The sequence below is a fragment of the Glycine soja genome, chromosome 20, assembly GCF_004193775.1.
Source record: "Glycine soja cultivar W05 chromosome 20, ASM419377v2, whole genome shotgun sequence".
NCBI classification, from domain to species: domain Eukaryota; kingdom Viridiplantae; phylum Streptophyta; class Magnoliopsida; order Fabales; family Fabaceae; genus Glycine; species Glycine soja.
Genome location: NC_041021.1, coordinates 180,615 through 202,401, shown reverse-complemented (window position 1 = coordinate 202,401; position 21,787 = coordinate 180,615). Strand labels below are relative to the sequence as shown.

Genomic DNA, 21,787 nt, shown 5'->3' with positions numbered 1-21,787 from the left:
CAAATCGGTATATGAGAGGAAGTTGGTATCAGCTTCCCTCCTTTAAGTGCCAAAAAAAATGACATCTTGTCGAAATAAAACTAATAAATAACTACGTATTTAAATTCAGAAGAAAAAAATAGATTCTAAAGAAAATGGAGACCAAGTCATATCTGTCTCCTTCTGCTTTGCTTTCTATTGATGCTTGGAGCCACTTGCACAATTAATCAACTATTATGTAATTTCAAAATAATAAGCTAATTAAAGATTTATAAGACTTGAAGCAATTAATTAAATTAAAATTAAACCGAGTCAAGAGAAGCTAATTCTGATGTCAATTGATAATAATAAAAACTAATAAAATGAGATGCTAAACATTTTATCCTAGTGATCCAAAACCGGCAGAAAATCTCATCATATCCCAGTGATATAAAGGCAAAAGGAACCAACAATGAGTAAAATATTGAAATTTGACCCTAAAAGTATTGACGTGAACGTTATGCTACATTCCACAGATTTGGGTACGGTTCTATTCTCTGTAGTCCAACTTTCGGCTTTAATTAACAATTTCTGGTTTTTAGTAATTTTTTAGCATTCTTTTCGTCGACTATTTTAAAAACAAAACATTAACTAGAGGGAAGATATTTGTGCGGTTGAAATTATATATACTCATATAGGTTTGGAGTTTAAAGATTTAAAATGATAAAATAAAATAGACAAAATAGCTAGGATATACAAATGTGAGTGTAAAATTTTTTTTAGGAACATTTTTTGTCACACTTTTAAACACATTCTCTTAAAAACACTCCATTTTTTTAGTGGTTATTCATGTTTGCTTCTTAAAAAAACAGAAACCCTATTGCTATGGATCAAGAATCGGCGTAGGCTCTGGCGATAGCAATTACAGTCCACTGTATTTTGCTTTTTAGGAACAACCTGATTTTTGAAGATTATCAATTTTCTGTCATAGAGGTTATTAGCAAGATTAAGTTTCTTATGTATAGACAAGCGCACCTGTTGCATTTGTTTTAACATCTTGATATATGTCTTCTTGTATTATGGAAACTTTTGATTTTCTTTAACTGTGGGGTATGCCCCGTTTATTATTGTATCATTTTGGGTTTAATATAATTTACATTTTTTCCCAAAAAAGAATCGGCGTAGGCTCTTTTTCTCATATCATCTGAATTCTCTGTGCCGTGGATTTCCAACGCCAACGCCAACGCCAAATATTGTTGTTCACCCACACTCTTTTGATCACCGCCGACACCGATTATAACCAGTATTTGGACGGAAAATAAATATTTGTTTACGCCGATTTTAATCAATATTTGGACAGGAAATAAATTGTTTACACCAATTAAAGAATGCATAGATAGATTTTGGGAATGCCTCTAACGGCTTAAGTGATTGGATGCATTCGATGTCTGTTGCGGAAATTCCAGTGCATGGTTAGGTGCCTTAAAATTGCTTTAACCGGTAGTTAGGAATAGAAATGAAGCGAGTCAAATCAAGTTTGAGTAGGGTTGAGTTTGAATATGCAAGTTTGAGTTTGACTCATTGTCTGTCATATCCTGAAACAGTAACTGAAACTTATAAATTTTATAAATAATGTATAAATCTAAAAATAATTGATAAGTGAGTTTAACTAGGATGGGTAAGACTATTTGGGGTAGATACAAGAACACAAGAACTTAGAGAAAAAAAATGAATTAAAAAAGTAGAATGCAAAGGGACTTTTGTAAAGGTAAAATGTATACATGTTACAATACAACTTAAAAATACTTTTATTTTTTATTTATTATTTCATAAGAATCTGAAAAATTTCAAAAGTTTTTTATTTAATACTAATAATAGTTATTATTATTATTATTATTATTATTATTATTATTATTATTATTATTTAAACAAGCCGGTTTGTAAGGTTAACAAGTTTTTTTTAACTTCAGCATGAGAGTATGAGAGAGAGGAAAAAAAAAAAAAAGCAAGGTATTGCATGTGGTGTTTTTGTGGAGAACGGTTTTTAAAAATTATAAAATAGATGAAGTATGTTTGAGATTGTGATCCTAACATTCCTCAATTTTTTTATATTGATATCTTGGGTGAGCATGGGTCAGGTTTATCTCTGACCCAAAATTTTAATCATTTTATTTTTTTATCCGAAATCCAATCTGATCAAGAACCAAAATATGTAGGATAAGATTGGGTCACTTTTTAACACAATATACAAATCATAACATTATGTATAATTAAGTTGTAAAATAAAAGAAGCACCAAACTTAAATTAAGGCATATTTTATACTTTATAATATATTTTAAAATAAACAATTTCACTATTATTAAAAAAAAATTACACTGTGGGCATGTACTTTTTTTCTCTTTGAGTTGAAAGATTTAAAAATAAAATAAAACACCTGTAGATTATTCAAACACACACATATGTGCATATTATTTCTAAAATAATATTTATTTTCTCTATGAGTCCAAAGATTTAAAATAAAATAAAACATGTATGTGTAAATTATTTATGTGACTTATAAGTTAAGTTTTTGAGACGATCAATTAATTCATTGTTTAGTTTAGAATTTAACTCTTGTTGCCTTCATTCCTTTAAATAAGGAAGATTTTTAAATATCAAATCATCCATAATAAGTTTGGATAGAAGAGGTTTATTCGGACTTAAAATGAAATACTGTAAAAAATGACTTAAAATGAAATAAATTATAAAACATTTCATCTTATTGTAGGAGATCAGTGCATTTTTAAATTAAAAAAATGCAATTAATCCTTTTTCAAGACAAAATATATGCATCTTACTAATTAAAGTTATGTTTAGTATGTATATATAAACAAATTTGTATCACATATGGATTACAATCTAGATATATAATAAAATAAATCGGTTCATGTAATTAGTATCATATATGTCAAGTAGTTTAAAATCAGATTTCACCGATTCAAGTTGGTGAGAGTGGTAAGGGCTCCTAACCCTTGTCTTGAGTATGCCGAAGAAGATTAGACCATACAGTTGGTAGAGGAGACTCCTGCTGAAAATAAAATTCTTGGGCCCATATATTTTCTTAATAAGAAAAATTGAATTTTAGTTGGATTTAGTGATCATATAGTATAAAATAATTTTAATCAATAAAAAATCGCTGTTGGTATAATTTGTAAGATAGTTGTCATTTTTTTAATTTGTGACATCATAAGGTAGCTATCATGCCATACATGATACTAGTTTTTTTTTTTTTTAGGAGAACATGATACTAGTTTGGAAAATAGATTCTTTGTATTCACGCACCAATGAATTAGAACCATTGAATGGATATCAATATTTTAAATAAGATTTATCGAGATAAGTTATGAATGATTCAATCTATATTTAATATTGGTTACAATCAGCTGAATGTTGAACGCGACAATTTGATGAAAATAGGAAATCCGAATTCAATAGTTTTTGTTTTTCATTTTTTTGAAATGCAGGACTAAAAGCCCTCCGAATTAGATAGTTTGTGATTAGTGTAAAAAAAATAAAAATTGCATTGCTACAGTATAAAATATTTTCTCATTTTTATAAAGATTTCTAATCCTGCCTAGGGTAGCTTTGCTATTCTTAGCCGGTCCCAAGTCCGGATAAAAGGAGAGGGTTTTGTTAGGCTTTCGACAGCCAACGTTAAACTTTGTCGAATCTCTATGACATGGATCAATTACGTAATAATGTGAATGTTAGGTCGTTGTCCGGAAGCAACGCGCTGTATGGCTCGAGTACAGTGTCAAAAGAGCAAGGGCCGCTGCATCGCCGCCCGGATGTAGTGAAAAGTAAGCAAGGGTTCCCACATTTTCGTGAACGGGTGTGGGTAAACAAGCTAGTTCATGACAGGAGGATTCGCTTTGGTACATGGAATATAGGCACACTTACTGGAAAATCTATGGAAATAGTGGATGTTATGGTGAGGAGGAAGATCAATTTTATGTGCCTACAAGAAACTAAGTGGACAGGTGAAAAAGCGAAAGAATTAGACAACTCGGGATTTAAGCTGTGGTATACGGGAAAAATCAGATCAAGAAATGGGGTAGGGGTTATTGTGGACAAGGAGTGGAAGAAGGATGTCGTGGATGTAAGAAGAGTAGGAGATCATATCATAGTCTTAAAATTGGTAGTGGGACAGGACACCTTTAATGTTATTAGTGGGTACGCACCTCAGGTTGGGTTAGCAGAACACTTTAAGGTAAAATTTTGGGAGGATCTAGAAGGGGTACTTCAGGATATACCCCAAGGAGAGAAAGTTTTCCTAGGAGGGGATCTCAATGGACATGTAGGTAGCGTGGCTAGAGGTTTTGAGGGGGTGCATGGGGGTTTTGGCCTAGGGGAGATGAATGGGGAGGGTAAATCCATCTTGGAGTTTTCGGAGGCTTTGGATCTTTCTATAGCCAATACATGGTTTAAGAAAAGAGAGGAACATCTTATCACTTACAAAAGTGGATGGACATGTTCTCAGATAGATTTCTTCCTTATCAGGAAGTCTGATAGGAAGTATTGCTTGAACTGTAAAGTTATCCCGGGAGAGAGCTTGACTACCCAACATAGAGTTTTGGTTATGGATGTAAGAATTAGAGATAGGGCAAAGAGAAGAAGTCCTCTGGTAGCACCAAGGATCAAATGGTGGCACTTGAAGGGTGAGAAACAAGGAATCTTCCAACAAAAGATATGGGAGGGTTGGTGTGGACAATCACAAGAAAGTGCAAATGATATGTGGAACAAGATGTCCCAAGAGATTATTAAAGTGGCTAAAGAGACGCTGGGTGAATCTAGAGGTTTTGGACCTAGGGGTAAAGAATCATGGTGGTGGAATGAAAATGTTCAGAGCAAAGTTAGAGTAAAAAAGGAGTGTTTCAAGGAGTGGTCTAGGTGTAGAAATTCTGAAACTTGGGATAAGTATAAGATAGCTAGAAATGAAACCAAAAAGGCGGTGAGTGAGGCAAGAGCCCAAGCTTTTGACGGACTATACCAAGCTCTAGGAACCAGGGACGGAGAAAGATCTATATATAGGCTTGCTAAGGGTAGAGAGAGGAAGATTAGAGATTTGGATCAAGTAAAGTGTGTTAAGGATGAAGAAGGCAAAGTCTTAGTGCATGAAAAAGATATCAAGGAAAGGTGGAAGATGTATTTCCACAGCTTATTTAATGATGGATATGGATATGACTCTAGCAGTCTAGACACAAGAGAAGAGGACCGGAACTATAAGTACTATCGTCGGATTCAGAAACAGGAAGTAAAGGAAGCGTTGAAAAGAATGAGTAATGGTAAGGCGGTGGGGCCAGACAACATACCTATTGAAGTGTGGAAAACTCTTGGAGATAGAGGTCTTGAGTGGCTCACCGAACTCTTTAACGAAATTATGAGGTCAAAACACATGCCGGAGGAATGGAGGAGAAGCACGTTAGTGCCAATCTATAAGAACAAGGGGGATATACAAAATTGTGCAAATTATAGGGGAATCAAGCTCATGAGTCATACCATGAAATTATGGGAAAGAGTGATCGAACGGAGATTAAGAAAGGAGACTCAAGTTACTGAGAATCAATTTGGTTTCATGCCGGGAAGGTCGACCATGGAAGCGATTTATTTATTACGGCGGGTGATGGAGCAATATCGCATGGCCCAACAAGACTTGCACTTGATTTTTATTGACTTGGAGAAAGCGTATGATACAGTGCCTAGAGAGATTTTGTGGAAAGCTCTAGAGAAGAAAGGGGTTAGGGTTGCATATATTCGAGCTATCCAAGATATGTATGATAGGGTATCGACTAGTGTTAGGACACAGGGTGGAGAGTCAGACGATTTTCCCATCACAATTGGTTTACATCAAGGGTCAATCCTTAGCCCCTACCTTTTTACCTTAATTCTGGATGTCCTCACGGAACAAATCCAAGAGATAGCGCCGAGATGCATGTTTTTTGCAGATGACATAGTCCTCCTTGGAGAGTCGAGGGAGGAGTTGAATGAGAGGTTGGAAACTTGGAGACGAGCTCTAGAAACACATGGCTTTCGCCTAAGCAGAAGCAAATCGGAGTATATGGAATGTAAGTTCAACAAAAGAAGGAGGGTTTCTAACTCAGAGGTGAAAATAGGAGACCATATTATCCCTCAAGTCACACGATTTAAATATCTTGGGTCTGTAATACAGGATGATGGGGAAATTGAAGGGGATGTGAATCATCGCATTCAAGCAGGATGGATGAAATGGAGAAAAGCATCGGGGGTGTTATGTGATGCAAAGGTACCGATCAAGCTAAAGGGAAAGTTTTATCGGACTGCGGTAAGACCGACGATTTTGTACGGAACAGAATGTTGGGCGGTCAAGAGCCAACATGAGAATAAAGTAGGTGTAGCGGAGATGAGGATGTTGCGGTGGATGTGTGGTAAGACTCGACAGGATAAAATTAGAAACGAAGCTATTAGAGAGAGGGTTGGAGTAGCGCCTATTGTAGAGAAGATGGTGGAAAATAGACTTAGGTGGTTTGGGCATGTAGAGAGAAGACCGGTAGACTCTGTAGTGAGGAGAGTAGACCAGATGGAGAGAAGACAAATAATTCGAGGCAGAGGAAGACCCAAAAAGACTATAAGAGAGGTTATAAAAAAGGATCTCGAAATTAATGGTTTGGATAGAAGTATGGTACTTGATAGAACATTATGGCGGAAGTTGATCCATGTAGCCGACCCCACCTAGTGGGATAAAGCGTTGTTGTTGTTGTTATTGTTGTTTAGTATAAAGGTTTCTGTATTAGTTTTAACGTTTAAGCCCAAAAGCTAAAAGACTGTTGAACCATTCATAGTACAGTACATTCCAACAATGAGTAGACGTGATCGAGTGAACGTAAAATCCCAATTGTCAAGCTGAGGTCAATCAATGACGACAACGAATATCGTATGCTATTTCGTAAATTCCCACCAAGGAAATAAAAATGAAACAAATATTGGGATGGAATATATCATCACTTTTATTTATTTTGTTCCTCTCTTCTTGGGGCTTAATTTCTCTATATATATTGAAGAACATATCATGCATCGTATAGCATTCTTCCACAGCTAAATAAACAATAAACTGAAATTAAGAGAGAGAAAAAAAAATCATGACGTTGTTGAAGTTCCATCAAGTGTGGAAGCCAGCTTTGGTGATGATTATAGTTAACTTAGCTCTGGCTTTTGTCAATATATTTCTGAAGAAGGTTCTTAATGAAGGAGTGGACTACTTGACCATCCTAACCTATCGACAAGCAATTTCAGCCATTTTCTTGACACCTATTGCTTGTTTCTATGAAAGGTACTGTCTACTTCACTGTATTCTTAATTTAATTATGTCCCTTTAGCTACTATGCTTATCATGTAAAAATGGTCTCCTTCCGCATTCTAAATGAAAGTTACTTTTGGTCTAATTCAAATTAACTTTAAATTTATGAGGCCTTTTCAATTAAATTAAGTATTTGATTCCCATCTTATACTAAAGAGTGTTCATAAGCTTATTGATGTTTACGAAAAATTTAAATGTAAAAGCTACTGAAAAAAATTCAGATGTTTAAGTTATTCTAAGGTTTAATTATTCTACTGATTTCGATCTTTCCCTAGATTTTCAATTAGGCATATGAACTTCTTCTTTTTTTTACTGGGTTTCTGTACTTTTCTTTTCTTTTTTTTCAATTGAATTCTTCCGTTTGATTTTCGTTATGAAAAATTAATCATAAATACCTAATTAGAGGTAAAGATCATGGAATAATATTTTTGTAGTGTGTTGTAGGTACAATTTAGTCAATTGTAAGAGATTTTTGTTGAGTTTGAATCTCTATAGCTCAATTCAACTCAAATATCCTTTTAGAAGCTTATAACATTTGTTTAACTTTGCAAAAAACTTGATAATTATAAAAGTCTAGGGACTCAATTAAAAAATTTAATTATCTAATTAAAAATTTGATAAAAGTACGTATGAGAACTCAAAGATCAATTAATCTTATTTTAATTTATACATAAATAATTTAATTTCTTTTATCTTTTTATTTTATAGGATATTTATTTCGAATTTATCTAAATTTTTTGTTCGTGACGAAATTATATTTTAGTATCTCTAGAATGTAGAAAAGATATTAGATGGTCATTTTTTAATTATACTTTACAGGAAAAGGAAGCTGGAGGGCCACATAATATGTCTGCTTTTCCTAAGTGCTCTTGTGGGGTAGGTACTCTATAATTATAAATACATTGCTAACTTTAATTGAAAAGAAATATTGGTAACAAGTTATTTAATATTTTCTTTCTTAATATATATACTAATTCATTGCTACTTTTTAAAAACAACTGTAGCACCTTTTGTTTAATTAATGTGAATTTATTTGATGTATTTCAGGGTAACACTCACTCAATGTCTGTATCTTATTGGACTAGAATATACATCTGCCACGTTCGCATGTGCTTTCCTAAATATGGTACCTGTATTCACCTTTATTATGGCGCTGCCACTGGGGTAAGTCAAACATAGATATTGCTTATTGCTTAATTAAGAAATATAATTACGCTAGGGTTCAAGTTGATAATTTAAATTTAAAATTCATGACAATCAAAATATATATAAATAAATAGGGTTGAATGAAAAGAAGAAAAATAACTTAAATAACAATTTAGTCCTATAAAAGATCCTATTTTAGTTTCAGTTCTTTAAAGTTTTTCTCAGTCCCGTCAAAAAAAATTTAAAAATATTTATTCTATAAACATCATAGACAATTTATTAACTTGTCATGTTCTTAGTTTGAAAGAATATACACATGTAAATTTTTTATAAACTAAATTTTTATTCTCTCATTTTATTTTAACTAGATGAAAATTTAAAAATATAACTTACAAAATAAAATACATACGATTACTCTATCAAATCTGTTGATAATATGACAAGTTAAAAGATTCTCTGTTTAAGTTGTGATGTTACTTGACAACATCAATTAATTAAAATGGAAAAAATATAATCATTAAAAAAAACTAAAATGAAAAATAAGGTATTTTATAGGGACAAGATTGTTATTCTAACAAAAATAAATAAATATAATTTAAACAAATTAAAAAATTAAAAACCGAAAAAACGTCTTGTGGCAATTTTATGAAGCAATTTGTTTATATTACTCTTATATAGATTAAAACTTTAAATTGTTAGGATAGAGAAGGTGAACATGAAAAATCTGAGTGCTAAGGCAAAGGTGTTGGGAACTTTTGTGTGTATTGGTGGAGCTTTGATGTTGATCCTTTATAAAGGAGTGCCCTTAATCAAACAACAACCAGAGCACTTAGCAGACAAAGGCACAATAACATCACCAGCCTCCAAGTTAAAGAAATGGATCATAGGTTCACTGCTTCTAACTGCAGGATGCCTCTTGTGGTCTTCATGGTTTCTAATGCAAGCAAGGATTAGCAAAAAGTATCCATGTCAATACTCTAGCACTGCCATTTTGTCCTCTTTTGCCGCCATTCAATCAGCAATATTAACTTTGGTCATCGATAGAAGTAATGCCAAGTGGATTCTCAAAGGGAAGTTAGAGATAATGACTGTTGTATATGCTGTGAGTATATAATATATCCTTCATCGCAAAATTTATCATTTAGATATGTTTGTGAAAGTTTCTTTTCAAATTATACTATAGTTCAAATCTGAATATTTATTAGCATATATTATGCAAGATTAATTCAACAAGCCTGAATTATCTTTACAAAATTTTGCATTCAGCTTTTGCTTTGTGTGTGTGTGGACATAGGGGCTGGTAGGTTCAGGCTTGTGCTATGTGGCAATGTCATGGTGTGTGAAACAAAGGGGTCCAGTATTTACTTCAGCATTTACCCCTCTTCTACAAATGTTCGTGGCTGTGCTTGATTTCTCTATATTACATGAGGAAATTTATCTTGGAAGGTTGATTTTAGTTATTTTAATTTGAGTTTAATGATAATGGTATGATAATTTTATATTATCATCCAATCACAAATTACCATTAATATGACTTTTAAGATAATTTTATAAAAATCAATAAATTTATTATAAACGGTAATTTCTAATCAGATAATATTATAAAATTATTTATACGTATAGTCTTATTTTACACTGAGTGTAAAACTATTTTGTTATTTTTCCCCCACCTTTTTAAATTGCATTACCGCTGATGGATTCCCATCTGCAATGAGCAGTATTGCAGGATCAGTCTTGGTTATTTCTGGCACGTATATTCTACTTTGGGGTAAAAGTAAAGAGGAAGAACAAAGTGCCGTGAAGGGTACTCAAGAAAGTCAAGAAGATGAAGAAAGTAAGAATAATTTGGGGGCCAGTCCTAATGTACCTTCAAAGCTAAGGCCAAATGGGGAACAAGGATTCTCTGAATTACAAGTGAAGCAGTTAGCTATTACAGTAACTAAAAGTTGATAAAGTTTTAGTTTCAGGACTAATTTGTCAATTACACATGTCAAGCAGTGCATGTCAATTTCTTAATTACAAAGTTTTTATCTACCTATATCATGTAATGTACTAGTTGATAACTTGATATGCACATGCAAAACATGAGTTCCAATCTCACAGGGAGAGATATTATATGAATATCCATAATATTAATGGTTTCCGTACTGTGAATTGAATACATGATTGATGGATTTTTGTGTAGACATCTTTAATTTGCTTAAAAATAACCTGCAAGTGCAACAATATTTGCACTACGAAATCCATTTGTTGAGTAGAAAATTAGAATCTCAATTTCTACTCTATCATCATTTGTAGAAAACAAAGAACAGGCGTTGAGCTCTAATAAATCTAAATGCATGGTTATGCAACTTTCCAAAACTATACGGAGTATAACTATAAATGAGTCGGGTTTGACTAGAAACACAAAATTCTTATCTTTAAGTTTGATTCAGACATATAAGATTGAGATTGATTTGGTGGTCAAAGGAAAAAAAAGAAGAGAGATAAGTCATAGGTTTAATCCCTAGCTCCTACTAACAAGTAACATTTGTCAATAAAAAGAAATCACATTCATTTGCCAATCAAAAAGTGTGGCCTGCCTTAATATCAATGTTTCGTATTGAAGTTATAAGACATCCCAAAAATTGAATATCGATCACATTCATTTGTATCATCTGAACCAGAAGGACACAACTAATTCGTATACTAGTGACAATATTATTAAGAACATAAATGACATGTTGTCCATAGTAACATTATCTTGTCTATAAACTAACACAGATTATAAACAAGTGCAATTACCCAATCACATGCCTAAGACATGGCGGGAAAAAGAGAGATACACCATTTCCAATGATGGAGTCATCAATATCCTCAAAGATGCTCCCATCTTTAGCCTTGTAATTTTGCTGCAACCGCTATCTAAAGTACTAGTTTCCACCAATTTTATCACTAGAATCTTGGGTAGCATAGAAAAGGTGCTACTCATGATCATGTTCTTCAATGGCATTTGCTTGATGGATATTTTTGTTGCCGCAATTCTTTTCCACATGTCCAAATTTCTTGCAGTATTAACACTTATGCTTTCTATAACGCGTAAAGGGTCTTTCTTAAGAAGTGGATTTTGGATATATGCTTCATTTGATTGATTACAAGAGCATCACATCATGACCATATATACGTATCAGCCGCCGACATTTTATAATATAATTCTTTATTATTATTTTGAAAAAATGTAGAAACTTTCTGTATATTAGGAATGCTTCTAGAAAATAAGGTCTTTAGTCTGTTCTAGATATTCTCTCACTAGTAAAAGTTTGTAGCATGTTTCCGACAAGCTGCACAGGAAGAAAATAAGGCCTGGTTTATTTGCAAAGTTTCGCTTTGAAGTTAAAGGCCGGCATTCAAAAAATGCAACACCAATTTAATTTGAAAATAAATGTAAAAATATTTTAAAGATAATTTAAAAATCATTTCAATTCTATTTTTACTAAACACATTTTATTTTAAAAACTACATTTAAAATTCAAAAACTAAAAACTCACAATTACTCCAAACGGACCCTTCTCAAAATTTCAATTTCAAGTTAAAAAAAAAGACTTGAATACCTTTTATTTATTCAAACATATAAACTTTAAAAGATAAAAATTATGCTTATATATCAGTATTTACCTAGTTGCAATACCCCACACCAATACCAAGCAACAAACGGCCTATGATAAGCATTTCAACATTGATAACAGCAAGTAAAAACAAGTTGCCTAAAAACATTGAGGACTTGCGTCCAAGCATTTTGGTTGTAGTAGAAGAAAAGAAATAGGCAATCTACACCCACAAGGTAAAAGGAAGAGATAAACAACGTAAAAAGTACATTATCCAATATGCAATATTGACTCTCGTGACTTATTCATCTTTCATTTGTATGTATACAATTGGGAAGAACTTAATAATAAAAAAAAAGGTTCCATGAAAGTCATTCCTCTAGTAATAACAAGGTCATAACCAAACAAAAGACCTTAGAACAGGTGACTAACACAAAGGTAGTGACCTTTCCTTCAAAATGTCTTTCACTCTCCTGTGTAGCAACAATTAATAGCTCATCTTGCCATCTTTGTAAACAATTATATGTTAAGCTTTATTTCTTTGTTCTCTTATTGTTTTTTTATTATCTAAATATTTAGATATTATACAATGATGTCACATTATATAAGGTTGGATTAGTGAAAGGTTTCAAAAACTGATAGATCACTATAAAAAATTTACAAGGTCTAAACTTAGGAGCTTCTATTTGGATTTGGTGTTAATGCACTGAGTTTATCAACTTTAGATAAAATTAGTTGCTTATTGGATTTTTTTTATCCTTATTGGAAGGTAAATTGTTTTAATAACATATTTAATTATGTAAACTCTATTTAGATCTCACTCATAAATGATATGACAAGTAACTATATATTTGTAAGTTTTTTTAACACATGCTAATATCATAAGAAAGTTGTCACCTAAAGACATCTGGCATACCAATCTTTGAAAATTTTAATTTTCCACCTAAACTGTTATGTTTTTTTAAAAAAAAATTGATAAAATAAATAACTATATATATAAGTATTGCACTGAGTTAAATGTATTAATTAAAAAAAATAAGATATACAAATTAATTTATTATAATTTTTCTCATTAAATATTTATAAAAATTATTAATATATTAATTACTTTCTACTTTTACAAATACAGTTATATTCACTTTTTTTAATGTAAAAAATAATTATTTTAAAATTTTGAAATAAATTAAAATATGAGGTGACGACTAAGGAGTGGAAAAGTTAATTATTTCATTTATAATTTTAATTAAAATCAAGGCAAGTATAAATGTGTGTTTACCATGATACTTATATTTATTACATTTTCTTTTTACCTCATAACTATATTCATGTAATATTAAGTTATAAATATAATAGAAAAAAGACATATATAGCCTAGACTTAAATCAATGTGGCAATGAACATGTTCTTCACATTTTTCATAGCTCAAATCTTCCTTACCATGCCTTGTCACCTCAAGTTTGGTCTCTTCTTCTTATTCGCTGGCTTTGTGGTGATCATAACCATCTTCATTGCAATGCTTTTACCAGAGACCAAGAATGTTCCAATCGAAGAAATGAATAGAATATGGAAGGCACATTGGTTCTGGACTAAGATTGTTCCTGCTGACGTTGACATTGATGGTAGTAGTAAAAAGGCGGTTGCATGAATTTAATTAATTAGGAATTAGTTATGATAAAAGGAAAACCAGAATTACCACTAAAAATAAAATTGAGTGGGATTGAATCAACAAATAAAGTGTAGTGAAAGAGTTTAGTTCAATTGGTTAAGTAAACATATGAGGTATTATAACTTCTCAATCTGTTTTTGAAGTATAATCTTCTTTTCTAATCTGTGTAGTGAAATTTTCTTGCACTTCTCAATACATCAAATAGAATAAATCAGTGAAGTTAGTTCTTCAATTGCTTTTTGAAGTCTTGCATTAGAATCAATATGTTTTTTTGGTATAGAAATATGAATAATCTATAATATAACATATAACAATATAAAGATGATATTGCCTTCTAATTAATTTCAGTTCAAGCTACATAAAAAGATTATAACAATTTTCAACTTCTTACTAAGTGTGCTTTTTAATATTGCTAAATGATTCTTCACCGTCAAATACATAATATATATCAACTTTTAAATTGTTTAACACTAAAAGTATACAACTTTTTTTTATATTATCAATCAATCCCGATAATTGTATCACTAGAAATCGTGAATTTTGTAATATTTATTTTTAAAATCATATGTAAATGGTAACAACACGAAAATATCATATTAGGAAAGGAATTTAGAGTGTATGCAGATATGAATTGTCGAGTTAATGATAATTTAAAGAAATTAATTGATATTATCTATATCAATAGGATACATTTATTTTTTGATAGTTTATCACTTAAGAATTTCATAGTTAAATATATTTGGTGGTTTAAAATAATTATAAGATGAGTAAGCTTTTAGAAAATCTTTTAGAAAATGTATGAATAAGAATAAAACATGTTAAAAAGTCTCATAATAATTTATGAGGATTAATCGTTACTACTAAAAGCAGTGAGAGCATATTGTCGAAGTTTTAAGAAGAATGACGACTTAAGAAAGGCTCATGATTAACAAGGATATTGAGTGAAATATTAAAGTGTAAATTATCATAGAATATGAACCAGTAAAAAGTCGACAATAAAGTATATAATAGAATTTAATTAATTAATAGTAGAGTTTTTTTTCGCTAAAAATATATCAAAATTAAACTACCGTCTTAATCACATTTTAATGTATACATAAAAAATTACACTTTATTAAATAACTAGTTTATTACTCATGCGTTTGCACGGATTGCCCGATTTTGTACGATTTTTTTATATAACTTATGTATAGAGCAATTTTCTTAAAAATTTATATTAGATACATGTTTGTTGATCAAATAACAATAAGAAACCAGACATGAATGCTCAATAATGATCGGTCATTATACAAAATGAGCAAAATATATTATTACATACAAAATAAATTTTTGAAGATAAAAGATTTCTTAAAACATGTGTACATAAAACTCAACACAGAGAACGTTAAATACGACATTATAAAAAAAATTAAGTGAGAAGTAGCTGAAGATCATGAATCAGTTTGGCATGATTAATCTTCCTATGAGGCCTACGGGGAATTCAAAATTTTCTGCACTTTCTCTTGATGTAGGGGTGTGTCTAATTCTACCCCTTACTAGGGACGGATCCAAAATCTATTGTAAGGGGCTAATTTTTTTTTATTCCTTTTTGTATAAATGTTTAATTTCTAACAAATAACAATTTTTATAAAACACTTATTATTTTTATACATAAAATTGAAGCTTGTTTTTATTTTAAATAAATGATAATGATAATAATAATAATCTTAATTGTTACTATAATAACAATTAACACAATTAATTTTACACTAACTATAACCTTAACCATTATTATATTAACAACATACACAATTAATTTTATACAATTTTAAATTAACTAAAAAATATATGTATATACACGAGAAGTTTCATTCAAGACCCTGTCTGCTCTCTCTTGGATTCGTCCTTGCCCCCTAAAATGGAAGAATATTACTTTTTTGCTCTGTGCCATGTTTGTTAAATGGGAGAAAAATGAAATGGATGAGTAAAATAGGTGAAAAATAAAATAAAATAAAAATGGTTGATTGAAGAAAAATATATAAGAGATGGTGAAGAGAGAGAAATAAGTAAGAAATAATATCAAGTAGAAAAGGATAAAAAATAATGCAATAAGTCCTATAAATTTTAAAATTATTTTTACTCTGATATATTAATATTCTACAAAACAAACTATATTATCTCCCTCTTCTTCCTATTTCTTCTTTACCAAACAAAGGATAGAATATTCATTATTATTCACATGGGTCACTCTCAAATTTTATTTTATGCAGGTTCTAAATACACTTATAAAATTAAATTTTTTTTACTGGAATGAAGATATATTTTCACCCTCTATTTTGCACATGATAGAAGATTTGTACATATGAGATCCATTACTGCTCTTCTTTTTTCAACCTTTTCTTTTTGCATATAAAAAAATGGTGCGAAAATAGATCTTTTGATGAAAATCAAAGGTGGTTCACCTTTATAGCAGTCTTCGTAACACACGAATTTGTACTGTTAAGCATTTTCCGGTTAATTAATTTATATGAAAAAATGCGGTGTGCACAACTACCATCTATCCTTGAGAGGATCTATTTGAAGCATTTTTAATCAATTTAAACTCTTGTGCTCTCTGTCACTCTAAAAAGTATCACATCAGAATCATGCAAAAACCAAAGGTAGACAGACACCAATGAGTGACATTGTGCAGTTGCAATTTTGATGCCACGGACAAACTTCTGGGTATTGCTAGGTGCATCCAATATTATTGTTGATGCATCCAGCATTTTTTTAAAATACCAAAATTACTTTTATACTTTTTTCGTATTTGTGATGGGTGTATGTGAGGGTAGTCTGTAAATCGTACAGATCAAATTGATCCGTAAGGTTGATACAGATCAAGTTGATCCGTATGTTGATATTAAGCATACGGATCAACTTGATCCGTAAGGCTTCTACGAATCAAGTTGATCCGTATTGTTCCATAAAAGGCTTATGGATCAAGTTGATTCGTAAAAGGCTTACGGATCAACTTGATCTGTAAGCCTTTTACGGAACAAACGGATCAACTTGATCCATAGAAACCTTACGGATTAACTTGAGTTGATCCGTAAAAGGCTTACAGATCAAGTTTATCCATAAATTTCTTACAGATCAACTTAAATGACTTACCGATCAAAGATATTTTCGTTATTTTACCTTAAGTGCTGGGTGCACCAGCAATAATGCTGGGTACACCTAGCAACACCCCAAACTTTTTAACACATTATGCGGCCCAATCTAACTAGCCCAAGTTTTATGCCCTACAAAAAAAGAACTTGAACAGGTTCTAGTTTAGGAAACAAATGATTCTAAAGTTAGTAGATACATAAAAGACACATCTATCCTTCAATTTGAATAATTAAAAAACCAATAAATAATTTTTTTTATTAAATAATTTTTTATCTATTTTTTTGTACTAAAAAAAACTGTAGCAAGAAAACTTCTGGCTCTCTAGTCTTGCGGACCAAACATGCTTCCAGTACGTCAAATCCCTTTAGCTTTTTATCTATTATTTTTAAGACAGTGGTTGAAGAATTTAAAGTAAAAATTATTTATTGAAATATAATTATATTCAACAAGACGGCAATACCAATATATTATCACAATTTTTAGTTAAAAAGTATTTCGTGCATTAACTTCTAAAGGAGTAATATCCTTAAACTTGTTAAAATTTCCAGTAAAATGCATTGATAACATTAAAAATTATAAATCCCTTTAATTCTCTATCAAGGACTAATACCCATTAATTATCATTCTAAAGAAGTTTTGAACTTTGAAATTTAAATATCACCCAAATCATAATATGCTGTTTCTTACTAGTACTAGTTTCACGGCACGTCGTATAATCTCAGGGACCCGTCAATTATTGGAACCTGCCCCTTCTGTATTGTGTTTAGCAATAATTTAAAAACCTGTCAGCATCGCAAATTTAAATACCCCACCAATAATCCATGTGCAAAAAAGTACAAAATTAATAAATAAATAAAAATGGGTGGGTTTTGGTTATACTCATCATCCTTCTGGTTTCCCCTTCACACACCATCACCATTGGGGTAACAAATCAAATATTCACAGCTCAGCTGGACCCATAAAACAAAACAATTAGTATCATTTTCACAAACACTTTCTAAAATTTCTATTGAAATGAAATTCTTTCTCGGACACAATTAAACCTCTCATTTTCTTGCCAAGAAGACATAATCAAACCTATCTTAGCTTTCTCCAATTTCCCTCAAGTTATGCCTCAAACATGCCATACACCTTGCAAGTGAAACCTAATTGGGGGAATATTGAAAATTGAAATACAATACACAACCAACTGTTTATGTTAGTCAGAAGATCAATGATTCAGAAGATCCTTTCTTTCTTTCCACAGCTATTCAGCATAGTGTGTGCTTTGGTGTTGGGAGGATAAGATGGAGAGAGAAAGGGAAAAAGGGGGACCGGGGCACATGCTTGTTTCAAAGGGAGAGGCAGCAAAAGCCAATGACATAGCGACCAGTTTAAATTAGTCATTAATAAGATACAATAATCATACAAGTTGTATGATACAACACATGTCAGCCAATGTTGAGTTTTAATACCACCTCGAAGACCCAGATTGACTAGTATGCTATGTTTAATGAATCAGATGCACCACAAAAGATTTTAATTTTATTTTAACCAAGTATGAAACGTCAAAAATGGTAACCATACCACGTAGTAGGTTAGATCTTCCTAGTTACGTGTATTATAAGATTTGAACACAGGATGTACCCTAACCTTATCTTTCTTTAAATACTGAAAAGCAAGAGTACAATCTTCTCGGGAGAGAGTACCTTGGTCATGACAGCAAAACATAAAAGGTTTCAAAACACCCAAATGAATTATTGTGGTATAGCAAGCCTACCTTCAAGCAAATGTTCAAATTACCAATCAATATATTATTAAAGAACAGAAAGCATACTGCAACAAGTAAACCATTCAATTTGAAAATTTAAATGCATAGTAGCAGAATGAGTTCATAATCATATTAAATGTGTAGATAGGAAAAGGCAAATAAAATGACAAGAATAACAAGATGTAGAGAAATAAACAGATGGGTCTTTATTCACTTCACTAACATCCCAGGGAAAACCAGTTACATACTAGAAAACACATTATTGTCACCCTGATCAATCTAAGAAATGGCTAAGAATTTCAGATAAAAATATCGAAACAGAGGTCTTGCATTGCAGAACCAGGCTGTCAGTCATCCCAGAAACAGCTAAGACTGCGAGAAAGTGAAGGAGAGAGCAACTAAGCAAGGTAGAATGCATAGTTCACCATACCAACGGCCACTTTAGAAGGACCACAATCCTTCAATGATGCCCAATAACATAAATTCTCAATCAACATTGAAAAGAAGTTTACTCCAAGAAAATGGGAGTGACACTTGATTGTCAAACACACAATCACTCAACCTAAGGCTATGAACACTAACCACTTTTAATGACCCAATTAGGAAAGTGAAAGTAAGTCAGTCAAGTTGTTCAAAACCCACAGTGAAAGTGAAACAGAAGCAACAAGAAGCTTAACCTTCAATTCATTGACTCACCTTGGAGCAAGCAAGCACTCTCTGTGAGACATTTTCCACAATAACATCATTAAATTAATTTTTTATTTCATTACATTTGCATCTGCATACCGATCGATCGAGGTCCTGAAACCCATTTCCAAGCCTCAATCCCTAGTTATTCATCTCACCATCATACTCTCTCCTTCAGCAATGTTCTAAACAAATTCATTATCTCTCCTAACAAGTAACCTAATCAGTTTTCCAAACCAGGAAAACCCTAATAATCCAATTGAATTCCTTAATTCATGGACTTATCCACTCAAAAAACTAGCAAAAATTAAAAAGAAACAAAAAAACTAACCCTAAAAATTTCACTAAGAATCTTCATTCTTCAGTAGTCCTTCTCCTTGTCCACACACAAAAACAAAGTCACAGAGACAAAATACAAAGTCACCCACCCACCGACAAACACAATAACACATATTTATATACGAATCACGAAGAAGAACACAATCAAATCCATCATAATTTCACAATTGACATTCATTCAGCGAGGCTCGTCGTCCCGCCGGCCGGAATTCCCGTGGCCGCCGCCGGACAACGAGGCAAGCAAATTGAGGTGGCCGGGGAGGTAATTCCCGAGCCTGGCGGCCGAGGCCTCTCCCATGGCGGCCTGCTGGTGGTGGTGGTGGTGGTGGTGGTGAAACAAGGAATTCTGCGGCGACACCGACACGAGTTCGGGGGCGGCGAAGCTCCAGACCTGGCCGAAGTCGGGGCGGGGAGGGAGGGCCCACAGGGAGGGCGGCGTGGGGGGAACGACGAGCGAGACGGTGTCGTCTTTGGCGGAGTTGTCGTCGTCGGGGCGAATGCGTTTGCCGAGGATGAAGGGGGTGGGGGGAGGGAGGAGGGGCTTGTGGTCGGAGACGGTGGAGAAGCTCGCCGGAGTGGTGCCGGTGCCGGTGGCGGCGATGATGGAGGGCTCGGCCTGACGGAGGAGCCACTCGATGGTCTGGCCGTCGGACTTATGACCGAGCTCGCGCGTGAGCTGGAAGACGCGCGCGGCGCAGATGATCGGCATGCGAATGCGGCGGCCGCGGCCGTCGACCTTGCTGTGGCGGTCCTTGGACGGCGGTTTCTTGACGGCGAGGGCGGTGGTGGTTGGTTGCTGGTGGTGGTCGACAACTGTGTTGTTGTTGGAGTGGTTGGTGGTGGTGACGGCGTTAGTGGCTCCGTGAGAGTTGGACATGTTTTATTATATGGTGTTGCGGCGTGAGAGAATAATGAATGAATGAAGAATCCTTTTAAGAACATGGGGACTGGGGCCCACAGTAAGCATGAAAAGCATTAGATAAAAATAGATAGTCTCTTCTTCTTTCTTTAGAGAGTGTGCCAACTCTACCATTTCATTATCCACCTTCCACATCTCATTTTTTCATTTCTCTCATTCTTGGCACCATATAACTACTCTTCATTTTAAATATTCACCTCCATGCACTATTTTTTTCCGAAAATCAAATATGCTTAAAGTTGGTGGTGCTTTTATTTGTCATGAACCGAGATATGTTAATTTGATATTAGAGTGAGTAATTAAAGATACTTCAAATATCGATATTTTATTACCTATACTATCGTAATCAATATTATTTTGATATGTGTTATGTTCATTCTCAACAATTATGTTATGTAATATGATGCATGTATAGATGATATTTTTCATTATAACAATATCCCAAAAACGTGTCAGACCACGTGTAATTTCGAATTGAGATTAGAGCACCTCAAACACTCGTTCTATATCATTTCTTGTTGATTTTGGTCGTTGTGCAAATAATTTTCGCTTTTCTCTTTGTAACATTGAGATGGTCTTCACAAATGTAACAAAGTCTAGATAAATGTCATCTGTTAAATAGTATTTCATATTATATTGGGTTTTATTCATTGTGTATTGCACTGCAGACACACATCCTAACAAAACTTCATCAAACACATTAGATCCATTTAACATGGTGATGCCATTATTTGAACCCACAATGCCAAAATATGCATGCCAAGTCCACAAGTCTTGTAATGCCATGACTTCGAGAATGATTGTTGAATCTTGAGGATCATCTCGACAAAATTGACTTTTTCATGCAACTGAACAATTTTTTCATTCTCGGTGCATACAATCAATGAAATCTAACTTACATGAAAATCTGCATGCCACTCCCATTTGTAATAAATCGTTTAGTGTCTTCATTATTTGGTCAAGTACTCATTACTAAATATGGTGCAGATGCCTAATACAAATCACTCCAAGCATCACTGCAATGGTTTCACCAATTCAATCATATTCATCCACATTATCAGTAGGTGAGCCTTAAGCCAATATACAAAAGGTAGTTGTGCACTTCTACAATGAAGATAAGCCTTTTTGATGTAGTGTATTGACCTTCATTTGAAAGTACTTATCATGATTGTTGAGCATGCCTACAATTAGGAGAAATACATGTCTTTGCATCGAATTTTGGTTGATCTTTCA

At 32.8% G+C, this 21,787-nt stretch overlaps 2 protein-coding genes across 2 annotated transcripts; one reads left to right on the top strand and one right to left on the bottom strand.

Moving 5' to 3' along the window:
* The first annotated feature begins 7,074 nt into the window (after window positions 1-7,074).
* Window positions 7,075-10,618, top strand: LOC114403043 (WAT1-related protein At3g30340-like). Its single transcript, XM_028365755.1, has 6 exons — window positions 7,075-7,304; window positions 8,151-8,207; window positions 8,379-8,495; window positions 9,177-9,579; window positions 9,772-9,923; window positions 10,196-10,618. Exons 1-6 carry the CDS (start codon window positions 7,114-7,116, stop codon window positions 10,425-10,427), a joined length of 1,152 nt encoding a protein of 383 aa, XP_028221556.1. The 5' UTR covers window positions 7,075-7,113; the 3' UTR covers window positions 10,428-10,618.
* Window positions 10,619-19,253: 8,635 nt separating this feature from the next.
* On the bottom strand, window positions 19,254-20,678 carry LOC114401481 (transcription factor TCP7-like). The gene has a single exon (XM_028363989.1). The coding sequence runs from the start codon at window positions 20,510-20,512 to the stop codon at window positions 19,814-19,816; it is 699 nt and encodes a 232-aa protein (XP_028219790.1). The 5' UTR covers window positions 20,513-20,678; the 3' UTR covers window positions 19,254-19,813.
* Between the last annotated feature and the right edge of the window lie 1,109 nt (window positions 20,679-21,787).